General features: G+C 42.6%; 1 protein-coding gene across 3 annotated transcripts in view; it reads left to right on the top strand.

Moving 5' to 3' along the window:
• The first annotated feature begins 1243 nt into the window (after positions 1-1243).
• The window catches only part of rassf6 (Ras association domain family member 6), a 28527-nt gene continuing 16303 nt past the window's right edge, over positions 1244-13467 (top strand). Inside the window, exons 1-3 of one of the 3 annotated variants that reach the window (XM_036976616.1) lie at positions 1244-1826; positions 3198-3273; positions 5044-5122. In XM_036976616.1, the coding sequence (XP_036832511.1) occupies positions 3227-3273; positions 5044-5122 (126 nt within the window). In that variant the 5' untranslated portion in view covers positions 1244-1826; positions 3198-3226. Of the gene's footprint in view, positions 1827-2432; positions 2465-3197; positions 3274-5043; positions 5123-13467 lie in introns of those variants that run through there. The other 2 variants (XM_036976614.1, XM_036976615.1) reach the window with 2 other exon arrangements.

The raw sequence follows: 13467 nt of genomic DNA, 5'->3' as shown, positions 1-13467 counted from the left end.
GCATGTCATCACCAGGTATGAACGGGGCTTTAGAGTAAAGGATAACAATGATTCTAACATAGTTATTGATCACATTAGCCACATTACATCTTACACAGTATTTTACACAACGGAACAGTGTTGTGGTGCATTAGGAACGCATGGACTTCTGGGGAAACAGGTGATCTAAGGTGGTTGAGTGGTGTCTGGCCCTCTGGGTAAACAGGTGACGTGAGGTGGTTGAGTGATGTCTGTCCTTCTGGGTAAACAGGTGATTTGAGGTGGTTGAGTGGTGTCTGGCCTTCTGGGTAAACAGGTGATTTGAGGTGGTTGAGTGATGTCTGTCCTTCTGGGTAAACAGGTGATTTGAGGTGGTTGAGTGGTGTCTGTCCTTCTGGGTAAACAGGTGATGTGAGGTGGTTGAGTGGTGTCTGGCCTTCTGGGTAAACAGGTGATTTGAGGTGGTTGAGTGGTGTCTGGCCTTCTGGGTAAACAGGTGATTTGAGGTGGTTGAGTGGTGTCTGGCCCTCTGGATGAACAGGTGATTTGAGGTGGTTGAGTGGTGATTGGCCCTCTGGGTAAACAGGTGATTTGAGGTGGTTGAGTGATGTCTGGCCCTCTGGGTAAACAGGTGATCTGAGGTGGTTGAGTGGTGTCTGGCCCTCTGGATGAACAGGTAATTTGAGGTGGTTGAGTGGTGTCTGGCCCTCTGGATGAACAGGTGATTTGAGGTGGTTGAGTGGTGATTGGCCCTCTGGGTGAACAGGTGATTTGAGGTGGTTGAGTGGTGTCTGGCCTTCTGGGTAAACAGGTGATTTGAGGTGGTTGAGTGGTGTCTGGCCTTCTGGGTAAACAGGTGATTTGAGTTGGTTGAGTGGTGATTGGCCCTCTGGGTAAACAGGTGATTTGAGGTGGTTGAGTGGTGATTGGCCCTCTGGGTAAACAGGTGATTTGAGGTGGTTGAGTGGTGATTGGCCCTCTGGGTAAACAGGTGATTTGAGGTGGTTGAGTGGTGTCTGGCCCTCTGGGTAAACAGGTGATCTGAGGTGGTTGAGCGGTGAAGTGTTGTTCCCGGAGGTAAAAGTGTGTTAATTCATACACACTCTACCCTGTGGTGTGACACACACACACACACACACACACACACACACACACACACACACACACACACACACACACACACACACACACACACACACACACACACACACACACACACACACACACACTCAGCCACCTCCCTCTCTTACCGTCTGCCTCTACATGTTCTGTAATGATTAACTCCTTTTCTGCCTCCACGCTCTTCTCTTTCACTTCACAACGTCAACGTGCTTCTCATTCTGGACACGCAGGAAAAGACACAGGAACACACGCAGGAAGAGACACAGGAAGAGACACAGGAAAATACACAGGAATACACGCAGGAAGAGACACAGGAAGAGACACAGGAAGAGACACAGGAAGAGACACAGGAAAAGACACAGGAACACACGCAGGAAGAGACACAGGAAGAGACACAGGAAAATACACAGGAATACACGCAGGAAGAGACACAGGAAGAGACACAGGAAGAGACACAGGAAGAGACACAGGAAGAGGCACAGGAACATACACAGGAAGAGACACAGGAAGAGACACAGGAAGAGACACAGGAAGAGACACAGGAACACACACAGGAACACACACAGGAAGAGACACAGGAACACACACAGGAAGAGACACAGGAACACACACAGGAAGAGACACAGGAACACACACAGGAAGAGACACGGGGAATTACAACACCAGTATGGAGGGATGATGACCTGGCTAGCAGCTCAATCACACAGAATTCAGGCTGTAAGAAGGTGAGTTATTATTGTGCTGTATATGTGTGCTTCGTAAACAAATAATGAATCGGCCAGAGTTCGTATTCCTGCCGTAATCAAATGCTTCTCATTTGCATGTGTTTGAGTAGGGAAAAGTCAGTCTGTAAAAGTGTAGACAAAGACATGAATTGATAACTTGTCTCATTAATGATGTGAATACAGTGAGGGCTACTCATGTTGTTTTGAAAGAGTCTATCCTCTAAACTGGTGTGGTGTGGAGCAGGCAGGCAGGCAGGCAGGCTGGCAGGCAGGCAGGCAGGCAGGCAGGCAGGCAGGCAGGCAGGCAGGCAGACCAGTATAACGCCCCTCCGGCTACATGTTATTAAGAGCTCACAGGATTGGATGTTACAAACAGGGACAATTCATTTCTGTTGAAAGTACTGCTGCTGTTGACTCTGGAATGTTTCCGTTGGGTCCCTGGTTCCAAGGTCTTTTCTCGCTGCTGAGAGGACGCACTGTGAAAGTTACAACACACAGGTTCAGACAGAGCCAGGCCACTCCCTCTGAAGTAGTCTACCGACTGAGGCACGTATTAAATCTCTCAGCAGAGACATTATTTAGAGAAAGAGAGAGAGATAAAGAATGAGTGAGAGGGAGAGTTAAGAGGCTTCATCTGGGTTAGTGTTTAGTGGGTTGCTCTATTCACTATGTTTAAGCATGGTCTGACTGACTGACTGTCTGACTGACTGACTGTCTGACTGACTCTCTGACTGACTGACTGACTGACTGACTGTCTGACTGACTGTCTGACTGACTGACTGACTGACTGACTGACTGTCTGACTGACTGACTGTCTGACTGTCTGATTGACTGTCTGACTCTCTGACTGACTGACTGACTGACTCTCTGACTGACTGACTGACTGACTGACTGACTGACTGACTGACTGACTGACTGACTGTCTGACTGACTGACTGTCTGACTGACTGACTGACTGTCTGACTAACTGACTGACTGACTGATTGACTGACGGACTGACTGACTGTATCGCTGGCAGCTGTTGGTTTTAAATAGTTTGGATTCCTTTCCAACAACCAGCACAGGTTTAGACATAGAGGGGAGGCATTAGGATACTGTTTTAGCATCCCAAATGTCACCCTATTCCCTATAAAGTGTGTAGGTCTAGGTCGAAAGTAGTGCACTATAGAGGGAATAACATGCCATTTGGGAGAGTCTCAACTATCAGAACGCTGTCTGACACAACAACATTACTCTGACCAATAGAATACAGATGATTTCTGAAGTGGAAACATGTTACAATGAAATGCACTGCAGCCATTTGTTTCAGACGTAGAAGGATTGTTAACGTGTTTACTGGGTTAATAACACGGTTAATATTTGTCCTTGCAGGTGACTATCGGGTTTGAATCCATGACTCCATGATGAATACACATGTAGTTATGAGAGACGGGCGAGTGCTGTCAAGGTATGTCATTACTGTGTTTTTTTACTGACTCTGTTGATTGTTCCAAGATGATATAATACGTGAAGGTCCGTACAGAAGGCTTGAGAAGGAACTAGAAGTCTAAATTAGAGTTCAAAAGTCCAAGCGAGATACTGTATATACATAACAACCAAGTGAGCTATAACAAAGGAGAGTTGTGCTTTCAGTTTTCACACTGTATATCTCAGCTGTGTATTATCTTGTGCTTTATATCCAAACTAATATCTTGGATGTTACTCCAGAATGTTTTGGCATTCTAACAATTCACTATTAAACATACACAGTGAAATTGCAAGAGTTAATTCACCTCCTATGGAGTTAAATTAAACAGTATTTTGGGGTTTATATGGTCCAACCCTTATATTGTGTTAAAACTACTCTGGTCATGGTGTTGATATTTTTGGAGTTAAACGATGGTAAATGGAGCAAATATCAAACTCTCAGAGAGTTGATTAAATTGAACTCCAACTGCCATTTCACTATTTTCAGTGTTGTTGTTTTTTTAAATGTAACCTTTATTTAACTAAGCAAGTCAGTTAAGAACAAATTCTTAATAACAATGACTCCCTACCCCAGCCAACACTGGGCCAATTGTTCGCCACCCTATGGGACTCCCAATCACGGCCGGATGTGATACAGGCTGGAATAGAACCAGGGACTGAGACGCCTCTTGCACTGAGATGCAGTGCCTTAGACTGCCACGCCAATCAACTCCCTTGCCATTTTACATTTTTCTGTGGCGTTTTAAATGAGGAATTAACACCAACAGAGTACATTTCTGTTTCCGTGTATTTCCTTTCAGTTATAAGGGTGTAAAGCCTTGTTTGAATATTTATTAACGTGGCACATTAGGGTGGATTGCAATGTGATATCCAATCTGTGTTGGAAGCCAATCTGCAGAAAAATATCTTGAGCTTTTAGATCACGCACAACAAATATCTCCTGTTTTTAGATCACTCACAACAAATATCCTGTTTTTAGATCACTCACAACAAATATATCCTGTTTTTAGATCACTCACAACAAATAGCTCCTGCTTTATGCTCACTCACAACAAATAGCTCCTGCTTTTAGCTCACTCACAACAAATATCTCATTACTTTTAGATCACTCACAACTTTCATTTCAAATGCCTGTCACCATGTCATCTGGAACATTTATCTAACTAACGGTTTTCATAAATCCATTCACTTTCAGATTGGATTAGTTTAGAAAAAAATGGTTTCTTACCTTTTTGTGTAGCATAAAATCAAAAAACACAGATATTGAAATAAACAATTAAAAAAAAATCTGCCTGCAACAGAGCATGATGGGAAATACGACAATGAGGCCAATCCCACATCTGTGGATAACTCCATAGATTTAACTCCCTGTCTCTGGTTACTTAATGGAGTTAAAAGTACTCCGTCCCAATGAACTCCAGTTATCAGCATTAACTTAAATGTTTTGGGGTGGTAGTGTAGTCTAGTGGTTAGAGCAGTGGACTGCAACTGGACGGTTGTGAGTTCAGACCCCGGAGCTGACAAGGTACAAATCTGTTGTTCTGCCACCTGAACAGGCAGTTAACCCACTAATCCTAGGCTGTCATTGAAAATATGAATTTGTTCTTAACTGACTTGCCTAGTTAAAATAATAAACTCCAGGCAGTGTACCACTCTCTTGAGGGATTAGATAACTCCCAATAGAGTCAATTTAACAATATATATTTTTTTAACTATCCTTGATTTACTGTGTACCTTGTGTTTCTGACAGGGCTGAGTTCTTGTCATTGCTGAACACATACAACTGTTTTCTGAAAGACAAGACCCAGCAGCATCTTGTCTTCTATGAGGTAGGTTGACCCTCGCTGCTCCATTGAATTATTTACATGTTTTATTTGCAGCAAAGGAAACACGTAATAAAAACAATTAAAATATTTACTAATTAAATCAAACTTCTGCAGTTTACATTTTAGTTAAAGTTGAATTTATTTGCACTTATTTGAACTAATAAATACAAACACCAGTGTGGTGAAACCCAAGGGCTGATATGAAACCAAAACTATATACACAAGTACAACAATTAAACACGTTTGTTACAACAGAGAACACAAACAACTAATTATGAATGTATAAATCAATAATCACAAAAAAATATGTATTTTTTTGTTTAAATGTGAATGTGAGAGTTAAGCTGTATGGAGGACATTACTGAGTAGTTTGGTTCATCAGGCTGACCTCCAGTCTTCATGGAGGAGATTACTGAGTAGTTTGCTTCATCGGGCTGACCCCCAGTCTTCATGGAGGAGATTGCTGAGTAGTTTGGTTCATCAGGTTGGCTCCCAGTCTTCATGGAGGAGATTACTGAGTAGTTTGGTTCATAAGGCTGACCTCCAGTCTTCATGGAGGAGATTACTGAGTAGTTTGGTTCATCAGGCTGACCCCCGGTCTTCATGGTTCATCACGCTGACCCCCAGTCTACATGGAGGGGATTACTGAGTAGTTTGGTTCATCAGGCTGACCCACAGTCTTCATTGGTTCATCAGGCTGACCCCCGGTCTTCATGGTTCATCACGCTGACCCCCAGTCTTCATGGAGGAGATTACTGAGTAGTTTGGTTCATCAGGTTGACCCCCAGTCTTCATGGAGATTACTGAGTAGTTTGGTTCATCAGGTTGACCCCCAGTCTTCATGGAGATTACTGAGTTTTGGTTACTGAATTTGGCAATGTGAAGATAAGAATTCCAGAGTTTGGAATTCCAGAGCAGTGGGGAGGGTGAAGTTTATCACAGTGTCTGGTGTTATATAGATAGATTTCAGAATTAACCTGGAAGAATCCATTGAAGGGTTTAGGTAAATTGGGACCTGGTAGAATCCATTGAAGGGTTCAGGTAAACTGTCTGGGACCTGATAGAATCCATTGGAGGCTTTAGGTAAACTGGGACCTGGTAGAATCCATTGAAGGGTTTAGGTAAACTGGGACCTGGTAGAATCCATTGAAGGGTTTAGGTAAACTGTCTGGGACCTGGAAGAATCCATTGAAGCGTTTAGGTAAACTGGGACCTGGAAGAATCCATTGAAGGGTTTAGGTAAATTGTCTGGGACCTGGTAGAATCCATTGAAGGGTTTAGGTAAACTGGGACCTGGTAGAATCCATTGATGGGTTTAGGTAAACTGTCTGGGACCTGGTAGAATCCATTGAAGGGTTTAGGTAAACTGGGACCTGGAAGAATCCATTGAAGGGTTTAGGTAAACTGGGACCTGGTAGAATCCATTGAAGGGTTTAGGTAAATTGTCTGGGACCTGGTAGAATCCATTGAAGGGTTTAGGTAAACTGGGACCTGGAAGAATCCATTGAAGGGTTTAGGTAAACTGGGACCTGGTAGAATCCATTGAAGGGTTTAGGTAAACTGGGACCTGGTAGAATCCATTGAATGGTTTAGGTAAACTGTCTGGGACCTGGTAGAATCCATTGATGGGTTTAGGTAAACTGGGACCTGGTAGAATCCATTGAAGGGTTTAGGTAAACTGGGACCTGGTAGAATCCATTGAAGGGTTTAGGTAAACTGGGACCTGGTAGAATCCATTGAAGGGTTTAGGTAAACTGGGACCTGGCAGAATCCATTAAATGGTTTAGGTAAACTGGGACCTGGTAGAATCCATTGAAGGGTTTAGGTAAACTGGGACCTGGTAGAATCCATTGAAGGGTTTAGGTAAACTTGGACCTGGCAGAATCCATTGAAGGGTTTAGGTAAACTGGGACCTGGCAGAATCCATTAAATGGTTTAGGTAAACTGGGACCTGGTAGAATCCATTGAAGGGTTTAGGTAAACTGGGACCTGGTAGAATCCATTGAAGGGTTTAGGTAAACTTGGACCTGGCAGAATCCATTGAAGGGTTTAGGTAAACTGGGACCTGGCAGAATCCATTAAATGGTTTAGGTAAACTGGGACCTGGTAGAATCCATTGAAGGGTTTAGGTAAACTGTCTGGGACCTGGTAGAATCCATTGAAGGGTTTAGGTAAACTGGGACCTGGTAGAATCCATTGAAGGGTTTAGGTAAACTGGGACCTGGTAGAATCCATTGAAGGGTTTAGGTAAACTGTCTGGGACCTGGTAGAATCCATTGAAGGGTTTAGGTAAACTGGGACCTGGTAGAATCCATTGAAGGGTTTAGGTAAACTGGGACCTGGTAGAATCCATTGAAGGGTTTAGGTAAACTGGGACCTTGTAGAATCCATTGAAGGGTTTAGGTAAACTGGGACCTGGTAGAATCCATTGAAGGGTTTAGGTAAACTGGGACCTGGTAGAATCCATTAAATGGTTTAGGTAAACTGGGACCTGGTAGAATCCATTGAAGGGTTTAGGTAAACTGTGACCTGGTAGAATCCATTGAAGGGTTTAGGTAAACTGGGACCTGGTAGAATCCATTAAATGGTTTAGGTAAACTGGGACCTGGTAGAATCCATTGAAGGGTTTAGGTAAACTGGGACCTGGTAGAATCCATTAAATGGTTTAGGTAAACTGGGACCTGGTAGAATCCATTGAAGGGTTTAGGTAAACTTGGACCTGGTAGAATCCATTGAAGGGTTTAGGTAAACTGGGACCTGGTAGAATCCATTGAAGGGTTTAGGTAAACTTGGACCTGGTAGAATCCATTGAAGGGTTTAGGTAAACTTGGACCTGGTAGAATCCATTGAAGGGTTTAGGTAAACTTGGACCTGGTAGAATCCATTGAAGGGTTTAGGTAAACTTGGACCTGGTAGAATCCATTGAATGGTTTAGGTAAACTGGGACCTGGTAGAATCCATTGAAGGGTTTAGGTAAACTGTCTGGGACCTGGTAGAATCCATTGAAGGGTTTAGGTAAACTGGGACCTGGTAGAATCCATTGAAGGGTTTAGGTAAACTGGGACCTGGTAGAATCCATTGAACGGTTTAGGTAAACTGGGACCTGGTAGAATCCATTAAATGGTTTAGGTAAACTGGGACCTGGTAGAATCCATTGAAGGGTTTAAGTAAAGTGGGACCTGGTAGAATCCATTGATGGGTTTAGGTAAACTGGGACCTGGTAGAATCCATTGAAGGGTTTAGGTAAACTGGGACCTGGTAGAATCCATTGGAGGGTTTAGGTAAACTGGGACCTGGTAGAATCCATTGAAGGGTTTAGGTAAACTGGGACCTGGTAGAATCCATTGGAGGGTTTAGGTAAACTGTCTGGGACCTGGTAGAATCCATTGAAGGGTTTAGGTAAACTGGGACCTGGTAGAATCCATTGAAGAGTTTAGGTCAACTGGGACCTGGTAGAATCCATTGAAGGGTTTAGGTAAACTGGGACCTGGTAGAATCCATTAAATGGTCTAGGTAACTGGGACCTGGTAGAATCCATTGAAGGGTTTAGGTAAACTGGGACCTGGTAGTCCATTGAAGGGTTTAGGTAAACTGGGACCTGGTTATATCCATTGAAGTGTTTAGGTAAACTGGGACCTGATAGAATCCATTGAAGGGTTTAGGTAAACTGGGACCTGGTAGAATCCATTGGAGGGTTTAGGTAAACTGGGACCTGGTAGAATCCATTGAAGCGTTTAGGTAAACTGGGACCTGGTAGAATCCATTGAAGGGTTTAGGTAAACTGGGACCTGGTAGAATCCATTGAAGGGTTTAGGTAAACTGGAACCTGGTAGAATCCATTGGAGGGTTTAGGTAAACTGTCTGGGACCTGGTAGAATCCATTGAAGGGTTTAGGTAAACTGGGACCTGGTAGAATCCATTGGAGGGTTTAGGTAAACTGGGACCTGGTAGAATCCATTGAAGGGTTTAGGTAAACTGTCTGGGACCTGGTAGAATCCATTGAAGCGTTTAGGTAAACTGGGACCTGGTAGAATCCATTGAAGCGTTTAGGTAAACTGGGACCTGGTAGAATCCATTGAAGGGTTTAGGTAAACTGGGACCTGGTAGAATCCATTGAAGGGTTTAGGTAAACTGGGACCTGGTAGAATCCATTGAAGGGTTTAGGTAAACTGTCTGGGACCTGGTAGAATCCATTGAAGGGTTTAGGTAAACTGGGACCTGGTAGAATCCATTGAAGGGTTTAGGTAAACTGGGACCTGGTAGAATCCATTGAAGGGTTTAGGTAAACTGTCTGGGACCCCAGTCTTCATGGAGGAGATTACTGAGTAGTTTGGTTCATAAGGCTGACCTCAAGTCTTCATGGAGGCGATTACTGAGTAGTTTGGTTCATCAGGCTGACCCCCGGTCTTCATGGTTCGTCACGCTGACCCCTAGTCTTCATGGAGGGGATTACTGAGTAGTTTGGTTCATCAGGCTGACCCACAGTCTTCATTGGTTCACTAGGCTGACCCCCAGTCTTCATGGAGGAGATTACTGAGTAGTTTGGTTCATCAGGCTTACCAGTCTTCATGGAGGAGATTACTGAGTAGTTTGGTTCATCAGGTTGACCCCCAGTCTTCATGGAGATTACTGAGTAGTTTGGTTCATCAGGTTGACCCCCAGTCTTCATGGAGATTACTGAGTAGTTTGGTTCATCAGGTTGACCCCCAGTCTTCATGGAGATTGCTGAGTAGTTTGGTTCATCAGGTTGACCCCCAGTCTTCATGGAGGAGATTACTGAGTAGTTTGGTTCATCAGGTTGACCCCCAGTCTTCATGGAGATTACTGAGTTTTGGTTACTGAGTTTGACAATGTGAAGATAAGAATTCCAGAGTTTGGAATTCCAGAGCAGTGGGGAGGGTGAAGTTTATCACAGTGTCTGGTGTTATATAGATAGATTTCAGAATTAACCTGGAAGAATCCATTGAAGCGTTTAGGTAAACTGGGACCTGGAAGAATCCATTGAAGGGTTTAGGTAAATTGTCTGGGACCTGGTAGAATCCATTGAAGGGTTTAGGTAAACTGGGACCTGGTAGAATCCATTGATGGGTTTAGGTAAACTGTCTGGGACCTGGTAGAATCCATTGAAGGGTTTAGGTAAACTGGGACCTGGAAGAATCCATTGAAGGGTTTAGGTAAACTGGGACCTGGTAGAATCCATTGAAGGGTTTAGGTAAATTGTCTGGGACCTGGTAGAATCCATTGAAGGGTTTAGGTAAACTGGGACCTGGAAGAATCCATTGAAGGGTTTAGGTAAACTGGGACCTGGTAGAATCCATTGAAGGGTTTAGGTAAACTGGGACCTGGTAGAATCCATTGAATGGTTTAGGTAAACTGTCTGGGACCTGGTAGAATCCATTGATGGGTTTAGGTAAACTGGGACCTGGTAGAATCCATTGAAGGGTTTAGGTAAACTGGGACCTGGTAGAATCCATTGAAGGGTTTAGGTAAACTGGGACCTGGTAGAATCCATTGAAGGGTTTAGGTAAACTGGGACCTGGCAGAATCCATTAAATGGTTTAGGTAAACTGGGACCTGGTAGAATCCATTGAAGGGTTTAGGTAAACTGGGACCTGGTAGAATCCATTGAAGGGTTTAGGTAAACTTGGACCTGGCAGAATCCATTGAAGGGTTTAGGTAAACTGGGACCTGGCAGAATCCATTAAATGGTTTAGGTAAACTGGGACCTGGTAGAATCCATTGAAGGGTTTAGGTAAACTGGGACCTGGTAGAATCCATTGAAGGGTTTAGGTAAACTTGGACCTGGCAGAATCCATTGAAGGGTTTAGGTAAACTGGGACCTGGCAGAATCCATTAAATGGTTTAGGTAAACTGGGACCTGGTAGAATCCATTGAAGGGTTTAGGTAAACTGTCTGGGACCTGGTAGAATCCATTGAAGGGTTTAGGTAAACTGGGACCTGGTAGAATCCATTGAAGGGTTTAGGTAAACTGGGACCTGGTAGAATCCATTGAAGGGTTTAGGTAAACTGTCTGGGACCTGGTAGAATCCATTGAAGGGTTTAGGTAAACTGGGACCTGGTAGAATCCATTGAAGGGTTTAGGTAAACTGGGACCTGGTAGAATCCATTGAAGGGTTTAGGTAAACTGGGACCTTGTAGAATCCATTGAAGGGTTTAGGTAAACTGGGACCTGGTAGAATCCATTGAAGGGTTTAGGTAAACTGGGACCTGGTAGAATCCATTAAATGGTTTAGGTAAACTGGGACCTGGTAGAATCCATTGAAGGGTTTAGGTAAACTGGGACCTGGTAGAATCCATTGAAGGGTTTAGGTAAACTGGGACCTGGTAGAATCCATTAAATGGTTTAGGTAAACTGGGACCTGGTAGAATCCATTGAAGGGTTTAGGTAAACTGGGACCTGGTAGAATCCATTAAATGGTTTAGGTAAACTGGGACCTGGTAGAATCCATTGAAGGGTTTAGGTAAACTGGGACCTGGTAGAATCCATTGAAGGGTTTAGGTAAACTGGGACCTGGTAGAATCCATTGATGGGTTTAGGTAAACTGGGACCTGGTAGAATCCATTAAATGGTTTAGGTAAACTGGGACCTTGTAGAATCCATTGAAGGGTTTACGTAAACTGGGACCTGGTAGAATCCATTGAAGGGTTTAGGTAAACTGTCTGGGACCTGGTAGAATCCATTGGAGAGTTTTGTTAAACTGTCTGGGACCTGGTAGAATCCATTGGAGAGTTTTGTTAAACTGTCTGGGACCTGGTAGAATCCATTGGAGAGTTTTGTTAAACTGTCTGGGACCTGGTAGAATCCATTGGAGAGTTTTGTTAAACTGTCTGGGACCTGGTAGAATCCATTGGAGAGTTTTGTTAAACTGTCTGGGACCTGGTACAATCCATTGGAGAGTTTTGTTAAACTGTCTGGGAGGTATGAGTATTTGCAGATTAAAATTTATAATTGGCGTACATTAATGTCGTAAATAGGCAAGATAGAGTTTCTAAAACAAAGGTGCAGATGGAGCCACGTAATTAGAGGTGGCTAGTCTTGCAAATATATTTTGTATGGTGAGTAATTTGTGTAGGTAGGAGGCAAATGTACTGGCCCAGACAATATTACAGTAAATGAGATATGGGTAAATTAAGCTACAGTAAAGAGTTAGGAAGCAAGCCTGATGAACCAAACCAGAAATCTTTCTGATGAAACCAACACATTTCTTCACTTCACTTCAGACTGAATGAGAATGATTTTTCCAGGATACCTTCTCATTAATTACAACTCAGACAAATCTAGTGGATGTGCCTTGGTCCATTTCATTGCCACCAATTGAGATTCTGGCTCTTTTTTCTTTTTTTTTACAATCTTTCTTATTCTTACTAGTGAATACAATACAGTTAGATCTTTTTTATATTTAAATATAATTTGTTTTTCTGGAACCATTCAGAAATGTATCCATTCCTGAGTTGGCTTCATTAATTTTAGTGTGATAAATCCAGTTGGATTCATTAATTTTAGTGTGATAAATCCAGTTGGCTTCATTAATTTTAGTGTGATAAATCCAGTAGGCTTCATTAATTTTAGTGTGATAAATCCAGTTGGCTTCATTAATTTTAGTGTGATAAATCCAGTTGGCTTCATTAATTTTAGTGTGATAAATCCAGTTGGCTTCATTAATTTTAGTGTGATAAATCCAGTTGGCTTCATTAATTTTAGTGTGATAAATCCAGTTGGTTTCATTAATTTTAGTGTGATAAATCCAGTTGGCTTCATTCATTTTAGTGTGATAAATGCATTTGGCTTCATTCATTTTAGTGTGATAAATCCAGTTGGCTTCATTCATTTTAGTGTGATAAATGCAGTTGGCTTCATTAATTTTAGTGTGATGAATCCAGTTGGCTTCATTAATTTTAGTGTGATACATCCAGTTGGCTTCATTCATTTTAGTGTGATAAATCCAGTTGGTTTCCTCAGCAAAGAGAATGGGAAGTACGGTAGAAGATACAGCAGCAAGGTCATGGAGATTAGGAATAACTAAGGTCCAATGATCATACCCTGTGGGACGCCACAGGATATCTTGGCCCTGGTACATGCACATCCATTTGCATAAACAAATTGTTCTCTATCATAAACATAACGACAGTGCATTCGGAAAGTATTCAGACCACATTTTGTTACGTTACAGCCTTATTCTAAAATGGATTCAATATGTTTTTTTCGCTCATCAATCTACACACAATACCCTATAATGACAAAGCAAAAACAAGTTTAGAATTTTATTGCTAATTTATATATATATAAAAAACTGAAATATCACATTAACATAAGTATTCAGACCCTT

The sequence above is a fragment of the Oncorhynchus mykiss genome, chromosome 5, assembly GCF_013265735.2.
Source record: "Oncorhynchus mykiss isolate Arlee chromosome 5, USDA_OmykA_1.1, whole genome shotgun sequence".
In the NCBI taxonomy this organism is placed as follows: Eukaryota; Metazoa; Chordata; class Actinopteri; order Salmoniformes; family Salmonidae; genus Oncorhynchus; species Oncorhynchus mykiss.
This window is presented reverse-complemented; position numbering and strand designations above follow the sequence as displayed.